The 27,627-nt window shown below is 69.7% G+C and overlaps 3 protein-coding genes across 5 annotated transcripts; 1 reads left to right on the forward strand and 2 right to left on the reverse strand.

Annotated features, from left to right (window-relative positions):
• Nucleotides 1–254: 254 nt before the first annotated feature.
• NR2C2AP (nuclear receptor 2C2 associated protein) lies at nt 255–3,813 on the reverse strand. 3 transcript variants are annotated; one of them, XM_086767430.1, is made up of 5 exons: nt 1,832–1,878; nt 1,582–1,672; nt 1,332–1,437; nt 934–1,001; nt 255–640 (listed from the first exon to the last, which is right to left on the reverse strand). In XM_086767430.1, the coding sequence occupies exons 1-5, from the start codon at nt 1,870–1,872 to the stop codon at nt 524–526; spliced, it is 423 nt and encodes a 140-aa protein (XP_086623556.1). In that variant the 5' UTR covers nt 1,873–1,878; the 3' UTR covers nt 255–523. The 3 variants fall into 3 exon arrangements, with proteins under 3 accessions (XP_086623556.1, XP_086623555.1, XP_086623554.1); XM_086767429.1 differs by lacking the exon at nt 255–640 and adding an exon at nt 3,795–3,813 and having other exon boundaries at nt 678–1,001; XM_086767428.1 differs by lacking the exon at nt 255–640 and adding an exon at nt 2,196–2,218 and having other exon boundaries at nt 678–1,001.
• A 4,973-nt stretch (nt 3,814–8,786) lies between these two features.
• On the forward strand, nt 8,787–22,075 carry NCAN (neurocan). The gene is given in 16 exon segments (XM_086767483.1): nt 8,787–8,977; nt 14,166–14,245; nt 14,946–15,347; nt 15,484–15,658; nt 15,746–15,873; nt 16,148–16,441; nt 16,746–17,618; nt 17,703–18,799; nt 18,801–18,924; nt 19,191–19,307; nt 19,486–19,599; nt 19,745–19,903; nt 20,009–20,091; nt 20,166–20,310; nt 20,941–21,123; nt 21,227–22,075. Coding segments are annotated over 15 exon segments (4,116 nt in total). The 5' UTR covers nt 8,787–8,977; nt 14,166–14,172; the 3' UTR covers nt 21,376–22,075.
• Nucleotides 22,076–22,747: 672 nt separating this feature from the next.
• Nucleotides 22,748–27,482, reverse strand: HAPLN4 (hyaluronan and proteoglycan link protein 4). The gene is made up of 5 exons (XM_086767488.1): nt 27,399–27,482; nt 26,193–26,310; nt 25,490–25,852; nt 24,476–24,778; nt 22,748–23,823 (listed from the first exon to the last, which is right to left on the reverse strand). The coding sequence occupies exons 2-5, from the start codon at nt 26,308–26,310 to the stop codon at nt 23,486–23,488; spliced, it is 1,122 nt and encodes a 373-aa protein (XP_086623614.1). The 5' UTR covers nt 27,399–27,482; the 3' UTR covers nt 22,748–23,485.
• Between the last annotated feature and the right edge of the window lie 145 nt (nt 27,483–27,627).

Genomic DNA, 27,627 nt, shown 5'->3' on the forward strand with positions numbered 1-27,627 from the left:
CAAAACCCCGCAGGAGCCATCACCCTGCCAGCCGGGAACACAGCATGGCCCCAGCCGACAGCCGGCACGCTGCAGTCCCGAGCTGGAGCCCCGCGAGGCCCCAGACGGCCGCTCCACGAAGCTGAGGGGCGGTTTTGCGAAGGCGAGAGGCAGGCAGAGCCCACAGCACGTGGAGGCGGCCCGTCTCCTCTCGCACGCGCCGCCATGGCCGTGCCAAACCCCAGAGGGCTCGGTCCCAAGGAGCAACCGGGGAGGAGTGGGGACACCCTTTATTTGGGCGGTTACACAGGCTGTGTCCCACCAAAGGCTCGGAAGTCCAGCACACGGATCTCTGTGCTACCGTCCCTCTGTCCTTGCCGTTCCGCGGGGGTTCCCTCTCAGCGCCTTGGGGTGCAATTTGGGGCAGCGCGGTCCCACTGGCAGGGTTTGCTGCCCCGATTCCCCCCCCCCCCCGCAGCAGAGCCCCTGTGGGGGAACGCAGGCGATGGGGGAGCGGCCCCCCACACCGCCCCTCGCCGCTGCGCTAGAGCCTCTCCCCCAGCACCCCGAGGTGGTACACCACGATCCTGCCGAAGAAGTCGGTGCTGTTCTCAAAGGTGATCTTCAGCTTGTCCAGCACCGTCTCCTCCACCTGGAATCTGTGCGGGGCCCGTAAAGGAGAAAAACCAGGCAGGAGGACGCCACGACACGCGGGAGACCCGCTCTGAGCGGCCCGCGTGGGGCTCGCACCCCGGCGTACCGCAGCCAGCGACGTCCAGATTTGCTCCAGCTCCGCCGAGTTGCTTTACTGGTAGCAAAGCCCCAGCGGGTACTCGCAGGTCAGTTGTTTAAATCGCAGCTCTGCCATCGCCTCGCTGTCCCTCCGCAGCCACGGGTGGCTCCGAACCCACCTGCCGAGCCCTTCGACCCAGCCCGCCGCACGGCAAAGGATATCTGCATGGCGTGGCTGTCCTTGGGGTACAGGTCGGATATTTTCACCAGTTCTTCGCCTGCTCTGCAGCCTGCGGAGGGCGAAGGTGGAGGCAGCCACGCGGAGGATCAGGTGCTGGGGGAGCCGGCTGTCACGGCTTCGGCTGCCCCAAAAGTCCTCCCCGCGTTGGCTCTGCTGCAGGGCTGGGAGCAGTGGTCCGTCCCATCTGCACCCAAACCGTCCTGGAGAACCCTGGGTCCCCACTATTCACCCCTCTCTGCTCCAGCCCACGGCCTCAGCCCCTCTTGTGTTTCGGGAACAGCTAACAAATTCCTCTGGGCCTCACAGCAAACGGCTGCGGGATCGAGGTGTGGGTAAAGCAAGGCAGAGGGACCCCCGTACCCCCAAACCAGCTCCTCACCTTCCAGTGTGCACAGCCGGCTGGAGAATCCCCCCTGGAACTGGATGTGGAGCTGCGAGAGCTTGACGGTGCGGGGAAAATCCAGGGTGACCCACTGGCACGTGCCCTGGAGGCAAGAACGATGGCGGGGCTCCGTCAGGCGGGGAGAGCGGGGTGCTCGCCACGTGCACGGGTCCGTCCCGGGCTCTTGTCCCGTGCACGGCTCCCGTCCCACCCCTCCGGCCTCCCCTGCCCTCGCCCCCCCCCCAACCTGGTCCGAGTTCCAGCACGTCTCCTCGTTGCCGTCGAACATGTGCTTCTTCCCAAACTGCTTCACATCCCGGTTCAGCACGGAGCTCACCCTGCGGGGGCACGCGCCGCCAATGGGGACAAGGGTCGGTGACGGGACGCGAGACCCCCGCACAGCCGGGGGGGGCAGCGCGTGGCCCCCCGCAGGGCCCCGCCTGGGGAGTGGCCGCAGCACCCCGCTGCCCGCAGTCCCGTCGCGGGCCGGGACTCACCGCGTGGCCGTGTCGCCGCAGACCAGGGGCTCCGGGGGCATCGCTGCCTGCGGAGAGGAGGGGTCAGCGAGGGGGGACCCTCAGCGGCACCGGGGTCGCTGGCACCACTGGGGACCCCCGAGCAGCAGCGGAGACCCCCGAACAGCACTGGGGGCACTCCGGCAGCACCGGGGACCCCCGAGCAACTCTGGGGACCCTTGAGCCGCGACGGGACCCCTGAGCAGCACCCGGGACACCCCGGGTAGCATCGCGGACTCCCGGACAGCACTGGGGACCCCCGAGCCGCACTGGGACACGCCGCGCAACCCCAGCTCCCGCCGCCGCACCCCGCGCCCAGCCAGTCCCCGCGCCGCCCCGCACTCACGGCCTGCAGGAAGCGGCGGAACTGCTTCCCCGGGACCGGGCACGCCCCCCCCGCCCCTCCGTCCCTCCCCCCCCCCGCCGCTCCGCCCCCCCGCAGCCCCGCCCCGAGGGCTGGGTGCCCTCCTGGGCCAGCTCTGTAGGTGGCACTGCCGGAGCGCGGCTGCGGAGAGGGCAGGGAGGGAGCATCCTGCGCGGCCCAGCATCCCTGCATCCCTGCATCCCTCCGTTCCCGCATGCTGCGCGGCCCAGCATCCCTGCATCCCTGCATCCCTGCATCCCTCCGTTCCCGCATGCTGCGCGGCCCAGCATCCCTGCATCCCTCCGTTCCCGCATCCTGCACGGCCCAGCATCCCTGCATCCCTGCATCCCTCCATTCCCGCATCCTGCACGGCCCAGCATCCCTGCATCCCTGCATCCCTCCGTTCCCGCATCCTGCACTGCCCAGCATCCCTGCATCCTCCATCCCTGCATCCTCCATCCCTGCATCCCTGCATCCCTTCATCCCTGCACGGCCCAGCATCCCCACACATTCCTGCATCCCTGCATCCTGCACGGTCCAACATCCCTCTGTGTGCCAGCATCCTGCACATCCCGGCATCCCTATGTCCTCCAACATCCCCGCACACGCCAGCATCCCTGGGCACCTCAGCATCCCTGCGTGCTCCAGCTTTCCCACAACGCTGGCGCATCCCTACGCACCCCGGCGTTTCGATGCAAATCCCTGGCACAAAGCCCCGGGAAGTCCAAGCCCTCCCTACTTTCCCAGCACTGCTGCCCCATGGACACCCCGCCGTGGGGGGCTGAGCTGCACCCCCAGTCTGTGGGGGAGCCGCGGGGAGCCGGGAGCAGCAGTGCAGGGAGAATTCACCCCCCTACACACACAGAACATGGCAGCTGCTTAAAATGATCCCGCACAGGCATCTGGTGCTGCTGCGCTCACCCATGGCGTGCAGCGGTGCTCGGCAAGGGCACCAAGCCTTGCCCCCGCAGCGGCCCCGCAGCCCTGGCTGGCCCCCCACCACCGCTTTGCTGGGGGAGGCGATGCGAGGGAAGGGCGCAGCGCGGCTCTGCAGCCCTCCCAGCCTCCCCGGGTGCTGCCTGCATGAGTCACGGTGGCCGCGCCGAGGCTGCCTGCGCTCAGCCACGAGCAAAAATAAAACCAGCTGAGTGCTGCAAAGCCGTCACCTCCCCCTTGTAGCACAGCTCTGGGGGCTCGGCGCCCAGCTAGGGCTGCGCACACGCGTGTCAGTGAGCGCACACATGTGTGCTCATGCATGCCCACACATGTGCTGACAAACCCCAGCACACACGTGATGGGCTCCGTCTTCCTCCTCCTTCCTCCCCTTCTCCCTCCGCCGAGTTTCGCCTGAGAAATTGGGTCAAAAGCTGCAGGAGCCTTAATTGCCCCTGGGCTAATTGCACGGCAGGGTACAGGACTGACATTTCTGCCACCGCCACCAGCGTCACCTCCTGCCCGCGCCTGCGGGCACCATCTCCCCTCGCCCCAGTGACCCCTCTGCCCCTCCAGCCCTGCCCGCCTGGAGCAAACTGGGGGGTGACGCTCCAACCCAGGGCTCTTCAGCCTCAGCGTCTTCCTCACCCTCCTGGCTCTCGAGGAACGAGGCAAACGCAGCTGCTTCGCACCGGGCTGTGCCACGAGTGGCTTGGCGGTGTTGGCTCCTGGCCGCCGTCCAGCCCGGTGCTCAGCCGCCCGCCGGGAGGGCCTTCGCGTTTCATCCAAGTGCGAATGGAGAGGCCGGGGCCAAACCCGGCACCGGCACGGATCCAGACCCCGCTCCCACCCGCGAGCCAACGCCGGCCCCGTGCCAGCGCGGCCACCTCGTGCCGGTGGCACAGGAAACGGGTGCTGCCACCTTTTGTGCAACGGCGTGCGAGTTTTGCTGAGCAACCCTGGGAGCCGCTTCCGAAGATGCGGTGGGTGTCGTGCCCTCCGCCGTTAATTATCGGCGACGATTGATTTCCACTTCCGCGTAGACGCTGGAGATTACTGGCGAATGCGGCACAGGCGCCATTCAGCGCCGTGGCTTCTCCGCCCAGCACAGGGCCCTGCCTGTTCTCCGGCCACACCTCTGCCTTTATTCCCCCTGCCTGCGTGGAGGGGCCGGGGGGCCGGGGGGCCGGGAAGGGCAGGATTTGGCACAGCTGGTAATTCATGCTGAACGACAACGTGGTGGCATCTCCGTGCCGGGCAGTGGGTGCGTCCCTCTGGAAGGGGACGGAGGAAAGGTTATAATTGCAAACGATCTTATTAAAGCCCTGCTTTTAAGCCACAAACTGGTGTTTCCTCTCAAAGGAGCGAGGGCATCGGGCTCGTGGCTGGGCCACCGCCGTGCCGGTGCGGTGCCGGTGCGGCGGGTGCTGGAGATGCGGCACAGGGGCGGTGAGCAGGTGTGAGGCGGGATGTGCTGTTAATGAGCTTGGCGCTGCTAACGGGAGATGCTGCTCAGCATCCCTGCGCAGGCAATACCGGGGGGGCAATTACCGCCCTGGCTAACGAACCAGCGTGGCATCCTGTTGGCCCTGGTGCTAATGACAGAGAGGGGCTGACCGGAGTTGGTGTCCCCCTGCTCCCAGTCCCGTGCCGGCGCTGCCGGCTGCTCCCCCAAAATCACCTGTTGGTGCTGTGGCGGGTGGAGGGTGGGTGCTGCGGAAGGGCGAAGGAGCGGGTCCAGCTGCCGGAAGGGGGAAGGGAAGGAGGCAGTTGCCATGGAAACAGAAAATAAAATCAATGCATCCTGCAGAGGGGTTTGGAGATAAGTTGGGCCTGGCCAGCGCAGGGTCCCTGTGTCCCTGGGGGGGCCGCTGCAGCCCCCATCCCGGACCCCTCCGTGCCCTCACCGCCATGCCCAGGTCGTGCCGCGGGGCAGGTTTGGCCCTGGCCGAAAGCAGAAAGAAGCCCGAGGAGCCGCGGGCGAGGGGTCGGAGGCAGCATGGAAGCGGGTCCGTGGTGCCAGCTCTCAGCCCCTTCCCTCCGGCGCGGACTCTGAGTCGGAGCATCCTGCCCTGCTCCGGCCTCGCCTTCCGACCGGCATCCCAGCCAGGACAGGCACCGGCTGCCGGTTCACCCTGTCACGGAGACGTCCATCCGTCCGTCCGCCCCTCCGTGGCCTGGCCCCTGCCGCTGCCCCGCGCTGGCCCCAGCTGCGGCAGCGGGGCTGTCATTAACGAGCCGCGCTCCCCGTGAATGTGGCAGCTCTCCTGGAACCGGCTTCATTAGCCGGCGGCGGACCTGAGCGGAATAACAAGCGGCTCTGCCGGGGCGCGGGACGGGGTCCCCTTGAGCACCCTGGGCGATGCGGGGACCGGGGCACGCAGCCACGCTCCTGTCATGGGGAGCAGGGTGGCCTCTTGTTGTGCGGGGGGGGTCCCTGGCACCCTGGCCCCAGTGCTCAGCACCCACCGGATGGCGGCGGTGGTGCTGCTCAGCACCCCGGTCACGGCGCCGTGGCCCCACAGCCAAATCGGGCGGAACCAGGGCTCGGGAGGATCCTGGCCTCGCCATCCCTCAAACTGGTCCTGTTATCGGGGCGACAATGGTGCTTCACCACCCGCTCTCGCAGGGCTGGCCCCTCCACCCCCTTCAGGACCCTACTGTGTCCCCACGCCTGCCCCCACGCTGCGGGTTGGCCACGTCACCTCTCTATTGTGGCTCTTGATGGGAGCGAGACCTGGTTGAGACCTATCAAACTCATGTCATGTGGCTCCTGGCCCCTCTGCTGTCCCCTGGGAGGCTGAGGCCAAGCCAGGGGTGTTCTGGAGCCACGGGGACCCTCGGCCCCAAGCCGGAGCCCCGCTGGGTCACCCCGGGGTCAGTGGTGGGTCCCGGCCCTTCGCCGTGGGAGCCCCTCACCATCGCCACTGCGCACCCCAACCGCCGGCAGCCGCCTCCCCTCGTCCCTGTCACAACAAAGGAAAACATCTCTGGATGGAAACTGCAGGAGGGTCGTCACGGCAACACTGCTGCAGGATTTCACCAGAAACCCAGCGTTTTGCCTCAAAACAATGCTCGGGTCCCCACTCGCCCACAAAACCCAGCGGAGCCGGGGCGAGTGAGTGGGATCGAGGGATGGAGTCACCCAGGCACCGCTGCCCCGAGGGCCTGGCCTGTCCCCGGTGGGGCTGGGGACACTGGGTGCAGCGGGGACAGGGTGATGGCAGGTGCTGCCTTGTGGGAGCAGCTCAAGGCAGAGCCGTCGGAGCTCTCGGGGTGACACCGGACGTGGGCCGGGGGTGCGGAAGGCACCCCGAGCTGGACAAGGATGGGGACGTGGGGACAGCCCTCTGAGCCAGCCGGAGCCAGCTGTCCCATCGGACGGAGGGACGGGTATGGCGGGTGTCGGGGCTCCAGGCTGGGCCAGGGGCGAGGGGATCCCCATGAAGTCACCTCCCAGTCAGTGGGACGGGCCAGGGGGACGCTGGGGCTCCAAACTGGTGTGGTGGAGGGGCCGTGAGCTGCAGTGCCCGGGCGCAGAGCGGCCGCTGGTGCGGGGAGGCTGGCAGGGGAGAGGTGTCTGTGAAATCCCGCGGGCGAGGCGCACGGGCTGGGGTCTGCTGCGACAGGGATCCCCGCGAGAGGGGAGCGCTCCGAGAGCTCGCTGCCGCATCTTCCTCCGCCGGACAAACGGCCGGCAGCCCCGGGAGGTGGGCGGGTGGGTGCCGGGGGTCCCTCCGCTCCCTCCTGGCCCGCCCCTTGCTGCTCCGAGCCCACAGGAGGTTTGTGTCCCCGAGCAGCTCCGGCTCTGCTCGCTGGCTGCACCCATGGCCCCATCATGGGTCAGGGTCAAGGGCGGGTGCAGCTTTGTCACCGTGCCCAGTGCCCGTTAGCGCAGGGCAGCCTGCGGGAGGTGGGTGCTGATGGGAGCCCCCTCCCACTGCCGGGCGCGGGAAGGAGCCTGGGTCCTGGGTGAACCCGTCTAATCCCCAACCCACAACGTGGCGTGTGGATCAGGCCCTGCCGACGCCGCCAGCTTTCCGGACAGAGCTGAGGAAGACGAAGAGCAGGAGGAAGGGTTTGGGAGCAGGCTGTGGGCAGCCGGGTGGGGTGCGGGTCTTGCTGCGGGTGCAGGGCCCAGCTGTGGTGGGCAGCAGCAGGAGCACCCTCACCCCAAAGGGTGCCCAGGCCCTTGCACGAGCTGGGTGAAGTGTTTCAGAGCCGGCTCCATCCCGCGACGTGCCGGGTCCGCCAGAAGCCACGCTCGTCAGCGCTGGACCGTCCTTTCCGGATGATGCGGCAAACCCCAACCAGCACCCACGGGTGCCGTTGCCAAAGCGGGACAGCGGGATGGAGACTGGTAGGGTGGAAGCACCTGGATCCGCTCAGAGCAGGGAACAGCTGGGATATCAGGGTGGCGGCAAATCCCCTGGGACCCTCTCCCCAATTCCGCTTGGCAAAGCCCCGTCACTGTCCCCCATCCTCGGGCACCCACGCGGGGCTGGGGGCCGCCAGCTGCAGCCACATAAAGAAAGTGGGGGGGGGGAACAGAAGAGCTCTGTGCGTCGCAAGGCCGTGGTTGTGCCGGGGAGCGGGGGGATTTCACAAAAGGCAGGAAACGCCAGGAAAAATCTTGGCACAATGGCATCGGAAATGAGAACTTTGCTCTTGGGTTTCCGCAGGCTCATCCTATGGGAGGGGGGAAAAATAAAGAGAAGGGGAGAAATATTTCTTTGGTGCCAAGTTGTGGGAGACAGGGTGGCATTCTCCATTCACTGGTGGGAAGGTGACACCCCCCCCCAAAAAAAATTCTGGTATCGCAGCTCCCTGGGTCATCTCGCCTTTTTTATTAGGGTTTTTTGGTTTTTTTCAAGCCTTCATCCCTCCTCAGCATCTTCCAGCCCCTCCGCACCCCCGTACGGCCCCATGGGTGCAGAGGGGCTGGAAGATGCTGCTGGTTGCACCCCGTCTGGCTTGGAAGGGATTTTGGGGTGCAGAGGGGCTGGAAGATGCTCTCCTAAATCCCTAAAATCCCACTGGATGCCAGGGCAGGGATGCCAGGGTAGGGGGCATGATGGGTCCCCGCTCTGGCTTGGGGAGGGGGCTGTAGAGGGGCTGGAAGAGGGTGCTCCTTGGTTTTGGACACCCCCACCCCAAATTCCGCTGGGTGCCAGGGCAGGGACAGAGGGGACCCCGAACTGACTTGGGTAACCCCCTTTTGGGTAACCGCCTCCGAAAATCCTGCAGCCAGCTCCCAGCGCAGGGATGCAGGGGGTTGCGGGATGCAGCGGGATGGGAGGCTCGCCGGAGCCCCCACCGATTTAAGGGGGGGGCTGCAGAGGGGCTTGACCTCCCCCTCCCCTCTTAGGAACCCCCCCCTTAGGGACTCCCCCTGCCCTCTTAGGGACCCCCTCCCGCAAAACCTCGGGTGCGGGAGGTGGGGGGGCGGCCCCGCTCGCTGGGGAGGGGGCGGCCCCGCTACTGGGGGGGAGAACGGGTTGCGGGGGGTGGGGGGGGAGGCGCATGCGCGGCCGCCCCTCGCCCTGCGCCGGGCAGCGCGGCGGGGCGCGGAGCGGGCGCGGGTTTCGCCGCCGCCGCTGCGGGCAGGTGCGGGCGGGCGGCAGCGGCCCCCCCGCGCCCGCCGCCAGCCGCCATTGGCCCGGCCCGGCCCGGCTCGGCCCCCTCCGGGGGGGTCCCGGCCCCGCTGCAGCCCCCCCCCGCCCCACTCCCGCACCCCCCCTCCGCTCCCCGCTTTTAAGCCCCCGGTGCCGGCGGGGTGCTCGGCTCCACCGGCGGCGATGACCCCCTGTGCACCGTGAGCACCGGCACAGGTACGTGCGGCACCGGCACCGGGACCGGCACCGGCACCGCCCGCGCCGCGCCCCCGCTGCGGTGCCCGGTACCGGCCGGACCGGGCGATGCGGGAGGACGGGGGCACCGGCACCGCTCCGGCAAATGCGGGCAGGGGGACGCGGTGGGGACAACGGGGCTGTCAGGGCGGGGGGACAGCGGGGACGGGGGGATGCTGTGGATACCGGAGCGGACAGGGATGCGGGATGCGGGGATGGGGAGATGCGGTGGCCGCGGGCTGGGGACACAGAGGGGACCCTGCGGTTGAGGCTGGGGACGGCGGGGCTGGAGCGGAGCGGGGATCAGGAGTGGGGCTGGGGGCACTGGGGCAGGTAGACAAGGGGGCTGGGGGCACCGGGGCTGTGGGGACACCGAGGGGACCGGGGCTCTCGGGGCTGGGGATGCCGGGGCTGGGGGGCACCGCTGTGCCCTGACCCCTGCCCAGCTCCCGAGCAGCTGGCAGCCAGGCAGGGGCAGGGGCGAGGGGTGGCAGCGGGGCAGCGGGTGCCCACCGGGGCCTCGTCCCCCTGCGCCGCTGGAGCTGGGTGCTCCTCGGTCCCCTCCCCTGCCTTGGCCGCCCGGTTCTCGGTGGTGCTGTCGGTGCCGGGAAGTTTCTCGTCCCCGGGATGTCACCGGCTGCCGGGAGCGGGCAGGGCTGGCAGTGCGGCGGCGGGAGCCCAGCGCCCCGAAACGGGGACGCGGCGAGGCCAGGCTGGATGGACGCGGTGTGGGTACGGCGAGGGGTCTGCGGTTCCCCGGGGGCTCGTCGCTCCCACGCCGGCCCGGGAGCTTGGCAGCCCCGGCGGGGCGGACGCTGCTGGAGGCCGGGTGCTGTGCCAGGCCCACCGGCCCGGCGTTCTCCCGGTTTTGGGTGCCGGGCACCGACGCTGCTTTCGGAGTCGCTCGTCGGCGTGCGGCCGAGCCATCCGCAGGGATGGGGTTTGCTGCGATGCTGCGCTGGCTTTCGGGCTCCCGCGGCCCTTTCGGCTTCCAGGGCAGAGACAGAAAGCGGGGGGAGAAGAAAAAAAAAGAAAAAGAAGAGCAAATTCTAAAATAAAGGCTGCAGACTGTCTGCCTAATAAAAATCGCACCCAGCGAAGGGCCCATATTGGAAGGGATCACAGTTTTCCGAGGTGCTAATTTATTCTCACAGGCTGGGGGGAGCGGGAAGCGTCACGTTGCCTGCGCGATGTGACGGCAGCGGGTTTGCAGAATTCCTTTGTTGTGGGCAGAGAGGAGGGGACGTGCAGCCGGCCCCGCTGCCGGGCTCCCGTCGCGGCCTCGCAGCCCCGGAGGGGCCCCGGCGGACACCCCCTCCCCACTGGGGTGGCACAGGCAGCGGGCGCTGGGAGGGAGGTGGGTGCTGCGCAGGGCTGGTGGCTCGGGGGGGGTTTGGGCATGAGGGGTGCGGGATCAGGCCTGTGGGAGTGGGGGGGACACGCTGGGTGGGTGGGCACCGAAGTGTCGTGTGTGCGCTGGTGGCACCGGGGACCGGAGTGACCTGTGGGGACAGCGGAGGTCACAGGGTCTGCGCTCTGGCTGGGGTGGGGGCAGCTGGAGGCACCCCCAGGGCTGGAGCACGCCCAGGGTGGGGGGCACCCGTGTCCCGCTGCATCCAGGCTTCCTGGGTGGGTGGGCAGTGTCCCCCGTCCCCTCCCACCCACGTCCCCCCCGCTGTCCCAAGCGTCCCCTCTGCTCCGTGGGGTGCGCAGCGCATGGCTTGGGGCAGGCTGGGGCGAGAGGAGACCCCGAAACCGGCCGGGTCCCCGCGCTGGCCTGTGCGGAATTAAGCTCTGTTTCAGCCGAAGCTAATCACCAGCCCCGGTTTTGCATATTCATGAGGCGGATGAATTATTCACGAGGTGACAGCTAGTGACAGATGTGAAAATGTTCGCCCAGGTTGGGGGGGGGGGGGCGGCTTTGCACCGGCGTTATTTTAAATTTCACTCATCTGCCGTTCCCCCGGCCAGGGCTGGGCCGCTCGGGGACGGGGTGGGGGTCCCTGTGCCCGAGAGGGGCCGCTCGCGTGGCACCGGCGACGTCACTGCGCCCTGAGAGTGTGGCATCACTCTGGCTGTAGCGAGAGAGACCCCTCTCCCATCAAATTCAGCCCCTGGGGCTCGTAGCGGCGTTGCGGGCGCTGGCTCTCCGTGCCACCCTCCTCGCCTTGCTGTCACTGCTGGGGCCAGTGCGGTGACGCCCAGCACGACTGCGCCCGGGACGGCCTGGGACGGATCCTGCGCCAGCGGGATGGGGCCGGTGCCACTTCGCCCCCGCCTTGGCGCAGAGGCCGCCGGTGCTGAGCCGCGCAGGCGGCAGTGCTCCCCGCCTGCCGTCGGGAGCCGGGATGCAACGCCGGTGGTGCCGCCGGGTCAGGTCTCGGCCCTGCCAGCCCCGGGCTGCCTCGTGGGCACTGCTGCAGTTGGATTGTGGGTTAGTGGATCACGAGGAGGCGGGAAGGAGACGGTCTCAATAATTCACGAGGCGTCGAGGCTGGGAGGACGCTGCCTGCTCCTCGTGCGGGGGACGCCGCGTGCGGTGGCTCCGGTGCCGGCAGCGATGGAGGCTGCCGTGCCGCTTGCCGTGACCTCGGGATAAACTTTGTGCTGGCTCAGCGCGGGGCCAGGCTCGGCAGAGGCAGCAGCTGGGGGTCCCGCGAGGGGCTGGGGGGAGCATGGCGGGGACCCTTCTTTGTCTCCGTGGCGGGAGCGGAGCCGCGGTGCCGCTGGCGATGCGGTCCCCATGTGCTTCGAGGGCAGGGGTGCCGGCTGGGTGGCTGGGGCTGCACGTCCTGTCCCGGGGCGAGGGGAGCCCGGGACCCCCGCACCCACACTCCGGGCTCCCCGGGGAGGCGGCGGGTACTGCCAGCGGGGTCGACCCTTCCCACCGCGACGCCTTCCCTGCTGTGAAAGCAGAACCCTGCAGAAACGCTGATGTCAGGGAAGGCGCTGGCGCAGCCGGAGCCACACGGCCCTGCGCCCGCAGCCCCTCGCGCCCCGGTGTCCCCGGCCGGGCTGGGGACCGTGGTCTGCTCCGTCCAGCCCCGGCGCGACATGCGCCCGACTCCGTGGCCGGCTGGCGTAGCGGTTGTAAATCCAGAGAGCAACTTCTCCGCGTAACGTTTAAGTAAACCCCGCGCTGTCTACTCAGCGGCGCTGCCCGGCGTCTGCTCGGCAAGGACGCGGCTCCGGAATGGCCGCTCGGAGTAAATGGGCGAGAGCTCAGCTGAGCGTTCGTGCGCCCGCACGCTGACGTGGCTCTTCGGGGTCCCTTGGATCCCCTTGGCTCCTGCTGCATCCCACCGCCCCGCCGTGGCCCTGGGTTTGGGGCTGGTGGCCCCGGGTTGTGGTTGGAAATGGGGGCTGGGAGCTGGGGTGGCTGCGGGCTGGGGAGGAGGAGGATGGAGAAGGGGTAGGAGCGAGGCTCGGTCGCTGTTGTCCTGCCGGGAAAATTGTCCTGTTTGCCCTTCGATGGGAAAAGTTGCAGGGGAGGAGTGTTGAGGGATGCGAAGAAAAAAATGTGTGAAAGCCACCCCGTCCCACACCCCATCCCGTGCCCCGGCGCTGAGGGTTTGTGCTGAGAGCTCCTGACACCCCAGAAAGTCAGCATTAGCGTTTCGGTGGGTGGGAGCCGAAGCCTCCCAAGCCCAGCCGCGCCAAGCAGTTTATTTTTTCCCCCATAATGAGAAGATGGGGAAAAGCGTGGCGCTGCCGGGGCCGCGAGCCCGGGGGATTTCCCTCCCCGAGCATCTCCGAGCGGGAAGCAGGAGCTGCCGTCGCGCTGCGGGGGCTATGGAGCAGCCCTGGGGTTGTTCGGTTCCCGAGGGACGTGGCTGGGCGCAGCCCGCTTCCCGCTCCGCACCCCAGGTGCTTCGCTCCGCAGCCGGAGCTGGGGTCGGGTCCCCTCCCCGGCTTTTGTCCGCAGCGGGGTCCGGTGGCAGAGCCCCGCGGAGCTGCTGTGGGAGGAAGGGGCTGCCAGTGCTTTCTTCTTCAGAAGAGAGCAGATCAAACCCCGTTTTGCGCCCCCCAAAAGGCCCTTTTCCACCGCTGAACGCGGGGGGTCTCCTTTTTTTTTTCTCTCCATTTTGCTCTTGCTATTTTTGTCCCATAAAAGCAGAAAGGACAGAATGAGAAATCAAGGGCTGGAAAATGGAGCATCAGGGACGGGGGAACCTGCAGGCTGAGCCCAAGCCTGGGCTCCGGGCAGCTGCGAGAGGGACGGGGGGCTCCTGCTGTGTGTCCCCAAAAAAGCCGAGCGCTCCCCAGCTCGCCGTCCTAGCCAGGGGACAGGGCAGGGGTCGATGTCGGAGCTGGCAGGACCCGCGCACTGCCGCTGGGACCAGCAAACCCCACGCTGGATCTGCCGGCGCAGGGAGGACCCTGCTCCAAGCCGGCGGCCACGTGGTCCCAAGCTCCAGCATGGCCCAGTTTGGGATTCGGGGTTTCGGGGCGCTGGTTGCATCCCCGCTGCCTCTGCTTGGCCGGTTTGGCGACGCGGCGTGCCGGAGCGCGGTTAAAATCCCAAACAAAGCCCGAGCGGGGCGGTGGCTGCGGTGGGAGCCGGGCGATGGTTGCGCCCGTGCCGGGCAGGCGATCTGTCTGATTTCCTTCTGAGGCTGGAGCCCGACTGATTTGGGAAATCCTGACGGTCGCTGCAGTCACACAGACGGACGGGAGATGTTCGGCAAGTGGCGGTGCCGGCTTTGTGCTCCACGTGCCGTGTGCCGGCTCCGGCAGCCGGGGGCCTCCGCTGCATGTTAATGCCGGGGGCACAGCGAGGGCCGGCTCCAGCGCCGCTGGCTCCGCCGCTGCTGGGCTGGGGGGCCGCGGGACCCCTGGCTTACCTGCCGCCCCCACCCCGGACGTACATGTCCCGCCTCCAGCGGCGCAGTGGGTGGGTGCGGGGATGGCACCGGGGGTGACGCAGAGGGACACGCTGGTGGGGCTGCCGGGGGCTCGGTGGGTGCCATCTCCATCCCGATCCCGCGCTGGCTTCGTGCCGGCAGTGAAATTGCGTTCTCCTTGGGGTAGCGGCGTCTCGCTAAGCGGGGACCACCCCGCTTTCCCTGCGGTTCCCAGGGGGTGGTGTTTGCGTGGCCCCACGGTGACGCACAGCCCGCCGGCGTCACCGGGCGAGCCGTGCCCTGCCAGCCCCGCGCTCTCGTTGCAGGTCGAGGATGGTCCATGTGATGGGGGATGCCGGCCGCTGGGTCCTGCTCGGGCTCTCCCTCCTCCCCATCGCTGTCCTGGGTGAGTGCCGCCCACGCCCCGTAGCCGTGGTTCGTTAGCCACTAACGGGAAACAGCGGCAGATAATGAACTACTGGTCATGAGAAATTGTGAGGGTGGATAATAACCGGGGGTGGGCTCGGGCTGCGGCCCCCCCGTGCCTCCCTGCCCCGGGCTGTGGGGGATTAGCGAGGGAGAAGCCCCCCAGGTGACCCCCCGCGCCGAGATCACCGCAGGCAAGACTAAATCCCTAATCCTGCTGGCGGCCCCCTCCCCACTGCAGCGCTGAGCCCCCCGTGTATCTGCCGTCTCTCTGAGCCAGAGAGCCCACGTCCCCCCCGGCCCTCGTGGCAGAGGGATCGGGATTGGGAATCCTCCCGCCCTGGCACGCTCCCCATGTGCCTCTCGGGGAGCGAAGGCAGGATTAGTGCAGGAGGAGGAGGAGGAGAAGGGGGTTGTGGGCGCTGCTGCCTTTATCCCAGCATGGGGGCGGCTTTGGCGCTGGTGCCCTGGGGGCTGGACGGCACCGGGTCGTTGGTGAGGGGCCCACCTCTGCGGGCTGGGCCGGGGAGTTCCGGTGTCCCAGTCTTCCGGTGCATGGGGGCACCCGGTACCGAGCCCCCGAACCCCTGCAGTCCCCCAGCTCTCCCCGCTACGAGGAAGAGCTGTGCAGGAGCTCCCACCGCCCATCCCCGTGGTATCTGGGCGCCTCTTCCCCGCAGGCTCCCAGGACGATGGGAAGGTGATCCACATCAACAGGGTGCAGCACCGGGCCGTGCGCGTGGGGCTGGGGGAGCCCGTGGCCCTGCCCTGCCTCTTCCTGCTCCAGCCCCCCGTCTCGCTGGGGCCCAACGAGCCCCCCGACCCGCCCCGCGTCAAATGGAGCAAGGTGCGCTCAGCCACCGGCCAGAGGGAGGACGTCCCCATCCTGGTGGCCAAGGACAACGTGGTGAAGGTGGTGAAAGCCTATGAGGGCCGGGTGTCCCTGCCCGGCTACCCCCGTGACCGCTACAACGCCACGCTGCTGCTGCACGCCGCCCGCGCCAGCGACGCGGGGCTGTACCGCTGCGAGGTGGTGGCCGGCATCGACGATGAGCAGGACCTGCTGCCCTTGGAGGTGACGGGTGAGCCGGGCACCGCGCCGTGGGGCCGCGTAGCCGGGAGAGCCGCGGGGGTGGCGCGAGTACCGCGGCGGGCTGGTGCGGGAGCCCGCGTGGACCGTGCGCCCCGTGCGCCCTGTGCCCTCCGCTGCCCTTCCAGGCGTTGTCTTCCACTATCGCCCTGCGGGCCAGCGCTACGCGCTGACCTTCACCGCCGCCCGGCGTGCCTGCCTGGACAACTCTGCCATCATCGCCTCGCCCCAGCACCTCCAGGCTGCCTTCGAGGATGGCTACGACAACTGCGACGCTGGCTGGCTGGCCGACCAGACCGTGCGGTAAGCACGCGGCACGGGCCGCTGGCCGGGCACGCCTCGCCGCGGGCGGCTGCGGAGCTGAGCGCCCGCCGTGGCCCTCTCCGGCAGGTACCCCATCACACTGTCCCGGCCCGGCTGTTATGGAGACCGCAACAGCCTCCCCGGCGTCCGCAGCTACGGCCGGAGGGAGCCCGGCGAAGAGTACGATGTCTACTGCTACGCCCGGGAGCTGCAAGGCAAGCGGTGCCGCGGTGGCCGGGGCCACTGCTCCTTGGCGGTGGCTGTGGCCAGAGCACGGGCAGCTCCTGCGTGCCATGGTTCGGCTGCGGGGACGGGTGCCGGTGCCATGCCAGCGCTCGGCGTCACCCTCGGTGCTGGTGCCGAGCGGCACGGCGTGGCTGTCGTGTCCGCGTCGTGGAGATTCCCAAGAAAACCACCGCTTGGCTCCGAGCCATCGGGACCGTCACGCTTCCCGTCCTCGCCGCCCCAACGGGCTCCGCTCTCTTGCAGGAACGGTGTTCTACGCCGCGGCGCCGGGGCGGTTCACCTGGCTGGGGGCCCGGAGGCACTGCCGGAGCCGGGGGGCTTCGCTAGCCACCACAGGGCAGCTGTACCTGGCGTGGCGCGAGGGCCTGGACCAGTGCGACCCGGGCTGGCTGGCCGACGGCAGCGTCCGCTACCCCATCAGGCTCCCGCGCAGGAAATGTGGCGGCGAGGCCTCGGGCGTCAGGACCCTCTACCAGTTCCCCAACCGCACCGGCTTCCCCTCCGCCGCCTCCAGATTCGACGCCTACTGCTTCAAAGGTGAGAGGGGCCGGCCGCGGTGTCGGCGCCGCGTTCTTCCCCAGACCCCCCACCAGCCCTGGCCCTCCTTCCCCTGGGAATCAGCAGGCACGGCCAGGAAAATTGCTGCGGATGAATGTTTAATTGGGGAATTGATGAGATGAATGAGGGAGGGAGCCTGGCTCCACGCGTCACCCTGGCACGGGGGACGCGGCGCCTGGTACCGAGCCCTGGGGGGGACGCGGGTCCCCGCTCGTGTCCTGGGTGCCTGTCCCGTCCCTCGGTCCCTTTGCCGGCGCGGCTGATGCTTGTGGTTTCACCGTAGCGCACGCAGCCGCGGGGCAGGGGGAGACGGAGGAGTCGGTGCCGCCTGCGCCCGACCTGCCGGGCAGCGACAACGCGCTGGTGGAGCACGGCGAGGACCTGGGCACGTCGGGGGACGCCCGGGACGCCTCGCGTGACCACCACGGCCTCCCGCTGCAGCCGGGGCCTGCGGGGCTGGGCGAGGACGAGGACGAGCAGTTGCGACCGGCGAGCAGGAGCCCCGCGGCGCGGCGCGGTGACCTCCCCGGGGCCGCGCCGTCCTGGGCGCTGGCGGCTCCTGGCCTGGGGCTGGGCAATGGCGCATCCCTGCCTCCCACCACGGCCTCCTCGCTGGCGTGGCCCCGTGAGGACGAAGCTCTGAACGTGGTGGACCGGGCACCGGCAAGCTCTTGGCAGGATCCGGCCAGCATCAGCCCCACGCCGCCAGTGACAGAAGCCCCTGGCCCTGAGGAGCCCCCGGCCGCTCTCCTGCTGCCATCCCAGACCCCGGCCCGGGAGAACGTCACCGGCTCGCTTACGGCACTGCCTGGGCTGGGGATGGTCCCCAGCATGGCAGCAGAGACCCCCAGCACCCCGCTGGCCAGCTCCCACGCCCGGCGGCGGAGCGGCTACTCCGGGCTGAACGGGCGCTACTTCCAGCTGCAGCGTCAGAGCCGGGACCCTGCGGCGGCAGCCGGGGACCCCACGGTGACCAGGGACGCTGTGGTGGCCGGGGACCCGACGGCGACGGTCACCCAGGCCCCCGTCGTGGCCTTGGAGGTGAAGGGGGCTGCGGCCAACGCGGTGGAGACATGGAGCATCCCCCGTGCCGGCACCGAGAGCCTCCGGCGGGACGGCACCCACCCGCCCCACAACGCGGTGGAGATCGGCCCCGGTAAGCGATGCCTGCCAGCGGCTGGGGGGGTCAGGCAGGGGCTGTGCCGGCTCGGGGACCCCATGGCCGTGCCGTCTCTTGCAGAGCTGATGGCACCGGCCACTGTCCCGCTGTCACCCTCGCCACCGGTGCCTGCCCGGAGGGATTCACTGTGGTGGAGCCCCCACACAGCCCCCCGCGATCCCGGGGAGCCTGCACGGACACCCCCTCCGCTGTCCCCATCCCTGCCCGCCTCCACGCTTCCCCATGGCGCTGTCGGCCACCACGGCATCACCGCGGTCGGGGCTCAGCCCCGCGTCCCCGGCGCCCGCGGGGACTCTCCCTGGCCGCCTGCGGATGCCGCCGAGGACTTCTCCGGGGACGCCCGATCCCAGGAGGATGGCAGCCCCATCCCGCCGCAGCCCCCGTTTCCCCCGGCCCCGCTGGTGGCCGAGGGCCCTGACCTGGCCCCGCAGCCGCGCAGGGATGGCGGTGACGGCAGCGGGGCCCCGGGCAATGGCTCGCTGGAGAGGCAGAGGAAAGCGGTGATGTTCTTCCACCCGGCCGGCCCCTCCATGGGGCACCCCACCAGCCCTGGCCCCACCGAGGTGGCTACTCCCTGGTCCCGAGGGGGGCTGAGCCCCACGGCTCCCCACGGCCCAGCTGAGCCCCCGGCTGAGCCCAGCCGCACGCTGCCGGCCGGGTACGGGGATGTCGGAAAGGGCTCAGCCGAGGCGGGCGGCGAAGCAGCCGTGTCACCCCTGGTGCGGGACGCCCATTCACCTCCGACTCCCTCCACGGCCGGTGAGGTGACCCCGCGGGCCAGCACCGCGCGGCTGGCGGAGGTGGATGCGCTGGAGCTGGCGGCCGAGGAGGGGTCCACGGGCTTCACGTCCCTGGCCCCGCAGCCCCCCAGCCACGCTGCACTGGAGCTGGGGGGAGCGGAGCGTTTCCTCCTGCCCCCCCCGGCCCCTCGGCAGCCCCCTGCCAGCCCCAGCCCCCCACGCGTCCCCAGCCGTGAGGATGCACCAACGGCCCCCGGCGAGGAGGACGCCTCGGGGGAGGCGAAGAGGGAAGAGCCCCCCGCGCCCCCCGGCTCAGCCACCTACAGCCCCTGGCTGTCACCCACCGCCCCCCACCCAGGGGTGCCAGAGACGCCCGAATCCCTGAGCGCTGGTCCCCTCTTTGAGGCGTCCGTGACGGCAGAGCTGGGCGGGCCGGGGGGGGTCCCGGCTGCTGGATGCGGACAGTGGGAGCGGCGAGGAGCTGGGGCTGGAGGAGCGGGAGCTGCTGGCCTGGGCGAGCGCCAGCACCGCCAGCCAGCACGGTGAGCGCGCAGCACGGGGAGATGGGGCAGGGCGGCGGGGAGACCCCCAGGGTGACCCCCCCACGGCTGGCGCCGAGGCAGCGCGTGTGTTTAAACTTGAAATTTAAAATACAAAATTCCACCGTGGCCGGGCGGAAAAGGCACCACCCTTACAGCGCAGCAGGGACGGGCCTGGGCCCAGGCCCTGGGTGCTGGTGGGGACGTGGTGGGTGCCGTGGCGTCCCCCTGCCCCGTCTGGGCTCAGGGTGGCCACTCCCACCCCGCAGCCCCGGCCGACCCCTGCCAGAACAACCCCTGCCTGCACGGCGGGACGTCCCGCGCCAACGGCACCGGCTGCGGCTGCAGCTGCGCCGCGGGCTTCACCGGGGAGAACTGCGAGATCGGTGAGCGGCCGAGCGTCCTCCCCAGCCTGGCGCGGGGCCGTCGGCCACGCTGCGCCGCCGGGAGGGCGATGGGGCCGCGGCTCCAAATCCTGCCTGACCCCGGCGGAGGGGACGGCGGGCTGGGTGGGCGGCGGCGGGGGGTCTCCGCGCACCCGCAGCTCCCGGCGTGTCCCCGCAGATGTTGATGACTGCCTGTCCAGCCCCTGCCAGAATGGCGGCACCTGCATTGACGAGGTCAACGCCTTCGTCTGCCTCTGCTTGCCCAGCTACGCTGGCAGCCGCTGCGAGAAAGGTGGGGACTGCGGCCCCCCCCCCCGATGTCCCCGTCCCCGGTGGGCGAGACCCCCGTGGGGACACCACCCAGCCCCTGTCCCTTTGGGGCTGAGCATGGGGGGGCTGAAGGGGATGCCATCCCCACCGTCCCACTCTCCCCGCAGACACCGAGGGCTGCGACCACAACTGGCACAAGTTCCAGGGTCACTGTTACCGCTACTTTGCTCGCCGGCGCTCCTGGGAGGACGCGGAGCGGGACTGCCGCCGCCGTGCCGGCCACCTCACCAGCATCCACTCGCGGGAGGAGCACGGCTTCATCAACGGTGCGGGCTGGGGGGATAACGCCCGGTCCCGCAGCTCCCCGAGCGTCGGCGTCCCCGGGTGCTCGTCGCCTTCGCTGGCCGAGCCGTGGGTGCCTCTCTCCGTAGGCTTTGGGCACGAGAACACCTGGATCGGGCTCAATGACAGGATCGTGGAGCAGGACTTCCAGTGGACCGACAACACCGGCTTGGTGGGAGCCGTGGGGAGCTCGGGGCGTGGGGTGCGGGGGGCGCCGGACGCTCACCCTCTCCCGTGTCCCACCAGCAATACGAGAACTGGCGGGAGAACCAACCCGACAACTTCTTTGCGGGCGGCGAGGACTGTGTGGTGCTGGTGTCCCACGAGATCGGCAAGTGGAACGACGTGCCCTGCAACTACAACCTGCCCTATATCTGCAAGAAAGGCACAGGTACGGCCTGCCCCACGGCCCCGTCCCGCAGCCCCCAGCGTTCCTGTCCCCATCCCGCAGCCCCCAGCGTCCCCATCCCCATCCCGCAGCCCCCAGTGTTCCCATCCCACAGCCCCTGGCATCCCTGTCCCCGTCCCGCAGCCCCCAGCGTCCCCATCCTGCAGCCCCCAGCGTTCCCATCCCCATCCCGCAGCCCCTGGCACCTCCTCATCCTCAGGGCACCTCTCCCAGCCCCTTGTCCAGGAAAACTCAAGCATTTCCCCTTAATCTCCACTTTTTCTATTTTTTTTTTCCCCACAGTCAATTCTACCCTCTCCACTTTAATTTGTTTAATTTGCCACCATTTAAACTATTAAGTTCTCATTCCTTATCTTGAGAGTTATATTAACCTCCAGCTGCTCGTTGCGAGCCGGAGGAGCGCGCCGCTCTCCCCGCGCGTTAACGATGCGCTCGCCCCGATAAGGCTGTTAATTAACGGAGTAAATCCTGGGGAACACCTGGCTGCCAGCCTGGAGCAGCACCCACCGCCGCTCCGGCTCCCGGGGAGAACCGGTGCCAGCGGCGGGACGTCCCCTTGTCCCCTCCCGGTGCTGGGGGGTGACGGGGGTCTGTGTGTGTGTCCCCCTCCAGTGCTGTGCGGGCCCCCGCCGGAGGTGGCGAACGCCTTCATCGTGGGAAAGAAGAAGGAGAAGTACAGCATCCACGCCAGCGTGCGCTACCAGTGCGAGGAGGGCTTCGCCCAGCGCCACGTGCCCACCATCAAGTGCCACAGCACCGGCAAGTGGGACCGGCCCAAAATCCTCTGCACAAAACGTGAGCGGGGCCGGGGGGGGCCGGGGGGGGTGGCCGGGGCAGCGGCTCCCTGCGGGGCTGCGCCTCCTGACCCCCCCGGGTCCCCTCCCTTGCCCCCCGTTAGCCAGGCGGTCGCACCGAGCGCGGCGTCACCGTCGCCACCGCCACAGCCACCCCCACCATCAGCACCACCACCACAAACCCCGCAAGGAGCGGCGAAAACGCCGCCAGCACCTCCGGCTGGACTGGATGGAGGAGGGCCACTACTTCTAGGGCCGGAGGGGTCCCCGACGGGATGTGGTGACGTTTTCCGCCCCCCTCCCACCCCCCCCCCCCCCCCCCCCCCCATTTTATAACCCCCTTGGCTTTAGCTCCTAGGATGCCCGGCCCCGTAGGGAATAGGATCCGGAGGGGGCGGCTGCGTGTGCGTCCCCAGCCCTCCCTGCATGCCCCACGCTCAGCCCCCCAGCCCGGGGTCGAGCCCCCAGCCCCACACGGGGAACCCCCTCCACCCCCCCCACCCCCAATCCTCGTGCTGGGGCTGTTCCCCGGCTGGGCTCTGGCCCCCTCCCCAAAGCGGGGGGGTTCATCTGCCAGCCCCCCCATCTCCCACCTCGGCCATCATACGGCACTGGCCTAGGGTGGCTCCGTTTTTTTTAGCAGCGCCCCCCCCCATCCTCCCGCCCCAGCCCCCCGGTCCTGCCCCCGGGGGTCCCTGCGGCCGGTGCTGGGGGGGGGACGATGCTGCCGGGGCCCGCACCCCGCTCTGCCCCTGGTTTGGGGGTTGATTTTCCTTTTCCCTTCCCGTTCGTCGTCGGGTCCCCGTTGGAGTTGGCGTGTGCGTGCGTGTGTACGGCGCTTTCTGATCTCTGCTGTTTGCGACGTGACTGCCGTGTCCGAGCCCCCGCCCCGGCCCGTTTCTGACTCTGCCTTTCTGTACTGCTGGACATTTTAATAAATTTTTTTAACAGTTCAGTGGTCCCAGCCCTGCGCATTCATGGGGGGGGCACGGGGACCCCGGGGACGCTCCCCCCATGGCCTTTGTCACCGCGCCGTGAGACCACAGCTTTCCCTGCCTCCCCCACCATGTGATGCGGAGGCGCCGATCCATTTTTCAGGGTGCTGCTTGCGTTAGGCGTGGGCGCAGGGGCTGCGGCCCCGCTGCCATCCATCAGCATGTGACAGCCACCACCTGGGCTCCAGCGGCCACCAGCACCGCGCGGTCCCCACCGCCCCCTCCCGGGGTCATGGTGGCCGGGGGACGGCGCGTCCCAGCAGCTTGATTTTTGGCCAGTAAAGGTGATGGATGGACTGGGCTCAGCTGTGCAAGGGGAAGCTCCGAGCCTCCTCCGGCATGGGGGACCCCGTGGTCCCCACCCGCACCCCTCTGTCCCCGCGGGGGCTCTGCTGACGCTGTGCCTTTGGATCTGGTCCCCATGAATCCAAGTGGGATGCTGTAGGGATGCTCCAGTTGGGATGCTCCCAACGTGCCAGCTCCGGCCGTGAGGGAGGGCGCAGAGGGGGCGAGGGGCTCTGAGCGAAGGTAAGAGCTGGGGGGAGCAGTCCCTCGGCGCAGCCCAGGCTCCCCTTGCCCCCGCGGTGCCCCGCAATGGTGGCACCAGCGAAGGAGACGCCAGAGCCCGGCTCAGCTCTCCAAAGCGGCCGAAGCTTTTATTTCATCTACATCCGGCTCGCGAGCGCCGGGGCTGCAAAAAGCCGGGAGCCGGTGCCAGGCCAGGTGGGTGCGGGGGCCGGTGCCCACCCCGCGCCTCCCCCTCCCGCCGCCGGCCGCCTCTGCCCAAGCCGAGCGCCAAGGAGCCGCCCTGGGCTCGCGGCGCGGGGCGCTCGGCCCCGCGGGGCGGCCAGCGGTGAGCAGGTGCTGGAGGGGCCGCAGGTGACCTCCCCCCCGGCTGCCCGTGCTGCACAAAGCCAAGCCCAGCGCCCCCGCTTCTCGCCCAGTGCCAAGGTAGGATTTTTGGGGACGGCATCTCCCGGGGGTTCAGTGCTGCACGGCCCCGGGGACAGCGCGGAGCTGGGGACCCCCGGACAATGAGGATGGCGGGGGCTCAAGCCGCCTTTGCTCTGGGGGGGGCCTGTAGCACATGCAAAACGCTGCTCGATAAGCGAGGGCTGTGACGGGCTGGGGAGCCGCCCCAGGCTCCTGGCCGGGGGCCGAAGTCGTTCCCCGCCTGCTGCCTCAATTTCCCCAGTGTTACTGCGCGCGGCCCGCGGCACAGCAGCCACCCCGGCACGGCCTGGGCGCCTCTCCCGGTCCAACACAGAGGCTGCCCGCAGCTCGCCGCGCCCCGGGACGCCGCGACGCCACGGAGCCCAGCACGTGCCGGGGGGGCGGGAGGTCCCCGGCCAAGTCTGGGGGCGAGCCTCACACGCGATTGGGGTGCCCTCCGCCCAGCGCCTTGTCGGGAGCGGCGTCACCGGCTTTTTTGAAGCAATAAACCCCAAAAAGCTTGTACTTTTTGTCCGGGAAGCCCAGGTTCCGGACGCCGGGCTCCCGGCCCCCGCAGCGAGCCCGCGGATTGACGATGGGGTAGCGGATGCTGCCGTCCTCCAGCCAGCCGGCCTCGCAGCGGTCCAGCAGCTGGATCTTCCAGGCGGCGTAGAGCTGGCCCACCTTGGCCATGGCCGCCCCGTTGTTCTTGCAGGCCTGCACCGCCTCGGCGTAGCTCAGCTTGCGGAAGGTTTTCAGGAAGTAAACTTTGCCTGGGGAGGGGGTGAGGCGGGGGCTGCTGGGGACGGGGACCCAGCTGTGGTGTCCCGCATCCGGCGCGGCACCGGCACCCGGCGGGTGGGACGGGGCAGGGATGGGGCTGAGGGGTGCGAGCCCCGCGGATCCCCACCTCTCAACACATTTATTTTTTTGGGAGGGGGCTAGGTGGGCCCTGAGGAGCCGCAGATTTACGGGGGCTGCGCGGCGGCGGCGGGTGACGGCCTCTTGCGGCGATGACGCCCGCTATTTATCCTGCCTGCCACCATTAAATAAACATTGGCAGAGCCCCCCCGCGCGCCCCTGCCAGCCAGCAGGAATTTACGGGGCCCGGAAGCCCTCCCGGCTCCCATCTGTCTTGCGCGGCCCCTTCCCCATCCATCACCCGAGCCGCTCGCCGCCGCCACAGCCGCCGGCCCCGCTCCTGCCCAGCACCCAAACCGGGTGCCCCAGTCCCAAAGGTGATGGGACCAGATCCCGGTCCTCATTGGGGGTCCCCAGCACCAAACCCCCCACCTTGATGTGCTGGAGGGCCCAGGGAAGGCACACGTGGTCCTCGCCCAGCCTGTCGTGGGAAACCCTCCCCACCCCCCCCAGCCAAAACGGGGAGCTGGGTGCACCGTGCCTCAGTTTCCCCGCTGCCATTACCGTTGAGGTTGGAGGTGAAGCAGAAGGCGTCGTAGTGCTCGCTCTCCTTGTGCCGGTAGCCGTAGTTGCGTACCCCGACCGGCGTGTCTTTGCGGCCGCACTCCTCCCGCGGCCGGGAGATGGGATACTGCACGGAGCCGTCCTGCAGCCAGCCGGCGTTGCACCAGTCCATACCCTCCAGCCAGGCCTGGTGCAGCTGGTCGTGCGAGGCCAGGATGCCGTCCTGCTCCAGGCACGCCTGCTGCGCCTCATGGAAGTTCAGCGTGTAGCGGCCCAGGCGCGGGTGGTAGGGGAAGATCACGCCTGCGGGGACAGAGAGGAGGGGGTGTGGGCCGGGGGGGTGTCCCCGACCTGATTTTGCAGGTCGGGGTCGCTGCACCCGCATGAGGCACCAGGAGCCGGCGGGGAGCGGGGGCCGCTGCGGGCTGGAAGATGCGGCTGCAAAGCCCGGCGCAGATGAGCTGCCGTCGCCGCTGCTCGGGGGGCTTTGCTCCGTCACCCCAAAGCCCCCTCACCCCGCTCCAGGACCTGCTGCTCTGCGACCTGGGGACAGCGGCGGTGCTGGCGCGGGGTCCAGCCAAGCCCCGGCGTCCCCAGAGTGAGCCCGTACTGGCCCAACCCACGCAGCTGTGCCTCCCGAGCCCCCCAAAAAGTCTCCCCCCTCTCCTGGTGGCCCCAGCCGCAGCAGCCCGTCCCAGCGGGCTCGGAGCCGCGCAGAGCATCAACTCTGCCGCCACATCCCGGGCCCCCCGGTGCTTTATGAGCCCGTGCCGCTATCTGTCTCCGGCGTTTATGAGCTGCCAGCCCGTAAACCTGGAGCAACAATAAAAGCCAATAACAGAGGCGATAAACCACGGCACGCGCCAGGAAAAACAACCGGCCGTAAGGCAGGACCGAGCCCGGCGCAGGGATGTGGCACCGGCAACCCCGTCCCAGCCATCCCGCGCGGGACACGGGGACACCCGGGGTCCTCCCCGTCCCCATCCCTCGTCCCCGGCGTAGCCGCGCCGCTACCTTCGAGGTCCAGCTTGACCATGCCAGTGTCGTCCTCGAGCTCGTTGGTGACCTCGCACTCGTAGCGGCCGTAGTCTTGCAGGGTGACGTTGCGGATGATGAGCGAGGCGTCGCCGAAGCCGTCCTCCTGCAGGGCCGTGCGGCCGCGGTAGCTGCCGAACGCCCGCCGCGCCTTCCCCAGCGCCACGAAGACGTCCACGAAGGCCATGGGCTCCGTCACCTTGGTCCACTTGAGGCGGATCTCGGCCGGGCCGTGGGCCGACACATCGTAGTGGTAGCGGCAGGGCAGGATGATGGTGCCGCCCCGGTGCGTCACCACCTTCCCCGGGGCCGTTTGCACCACCACGGCCCCGCTGTCACCCTCTGCAAGGGACATGGAGCTCAGGGGAGTCCCTGTCCCCAAACCTGGCCCTGCCTCCACCCCAGGCAGCACCCATGGCGGGGACAAGGCAGCCTGAGGGCACGGGGCAGGCAGAAGGGTCAACTTTGGGGGTAATTTCCCTCTTTTGAGGGCTTTCCAAACCCCAGGGAGGGCTGGGCAGCTCCTGGCCAGGGTGGGGGGGACACGACGGATGCCCCAGAGCCCCCAGTCACGCTTTAACGGACATTGAACTCAACAGCCCGACAGCTGCAGGACTGCTCCCCCCGTCCCACCCCAGGGGTCCAGCCCGGCTCCCTGCTGCGGACCCCCGTCCCCACTCACCCATGACGTGGACCACCTTCTTCCGGCCCCGGGTGCTGAGCGGCACGTCGGACGCGAGCAGGCCGGCAAGGAGCAGCAGAGCTGCAGGGCCGGTGGCCCAGGGGCCTCGGGGACGCATCTGGGGGGAGAGCAGAGCCCCTAAGCACCCACCGGCTGCGAGCGAGCCCACGCTCTGCCCGACCCAGAGCCGTGGGGGTCCCCAGCTGCACCCCACCGGGGCTGTGCCGGCCAGGGGAAGAAGATGGCAGCACCCACCGACACCCCGCACGAGGAAGCCCCCCACCTTGTCACCCACCCCAAGATTGCTCCCCGCACTGAGCACCCCCTGCCCGTGGGGACCCCGAGCCCCCCGGCCTGTGCCGGCGCTGAACTCCGCTTCACCCGCTCAGTTACAGCCGGGATGAATATTTCATGGCAGACGCGCCGGGCTGGATCTCATGAGTTATTTATGGCAGCACCGGCACATCTGGAAACTGAACTGATGGTGTGGGAGTGGGCTGCGGCTGCCAGCGCCCCCCTGAGCCCCCCAGCCCTGTCCCCCCTTCCCTGGGCACAGCCGGGGGCAACGTGCACCAGAGCTGGGGGGCTGCGGTCCCCCCGCCCTGTGGGCCAGGGCCTGGGCCATTCTTGGGGGTGCCCCAGATTCCAGCACGGGCAGGCCAGGGGTGTGCCCCCCTCCTCGTGGGAATGACCCCCCCGTGGGGCTGGGGAAGGGGAGCCAGAGCTTGGCTGTGGGGCAGGGGGAGCGGGGCAGCCCCCCCGGGGGCCCCAGTACCCGGCTGGGAGGCAAGGGGAGTGGGGTAGCCTCCCCGGGGGTCCCGGTGGCCGGTTGGGAGGCAAGGGGAGTGGGGCAGCCCCCCCGGGGGTCCCAGTACCCGGCTGGGAGGCAAGGGGAGCGGGGCAGCTCCCCCGGGGGTCCCGCTGGCCGGTCCTGGGGAAGGGGGAGCGAAGCCCCCCGGTTCTCCCCCGCCGGCGGCCCTGGGGCCGGTGCGGTGTTGCAGTGCGGGACACTGCGGCGGCAGCCCCGGGGCTGCGGGACACCGGTACTCGGGAGCGCGCAGCGCAGCGCGGGGGGCTCCAGCCCGGCCCGGCACCCCGCTCCCCGCCGGGAGCAGCCCCCGCCCGGGGTACCGGTACCGGGGGTCCCGCCCCCGCTCCCCGCGGCCGCACCGCAGCGAGCGGAGCCGCCGCAGCCCCCCCACTCACCGTGTGTCCGCGGGCACCGGTACCGGCCGCGGGAGGGGCCCGGCCGCAGGAGCGCTCCGCTGCCGCCGCTGCTGCCGGTACCGGTGCCGGTGCGGCTCCGCGCAGGGGGCGGCACCGGGAGCTCGGCCCGGCCCTGCCCCGGCTCCCGGCGCTGCGCAGGGGCCGCGGGCTCGCCAAGGTCACCGGCCCGCCCGGCCCCGCCGGCCCCCCGGGCCGGGCTGCGGGTGGG

The sequence above is a fragment of the Chlamydotis macqueenii genome, chromosome 26 (genome assembly GCF_036417535.1).
Source record: "Chlamydotis macqueenii isolate bChlMac1 chromosome 26, bChlMac1.mat, whole genome shotgun sequence".
Taxonomy (NCBI): Eukaryota; Metazoa; Chordata; class Aves; order Otidiformes; family Otididae; genus Chlamydotis; species Chlamydotis macqueenii.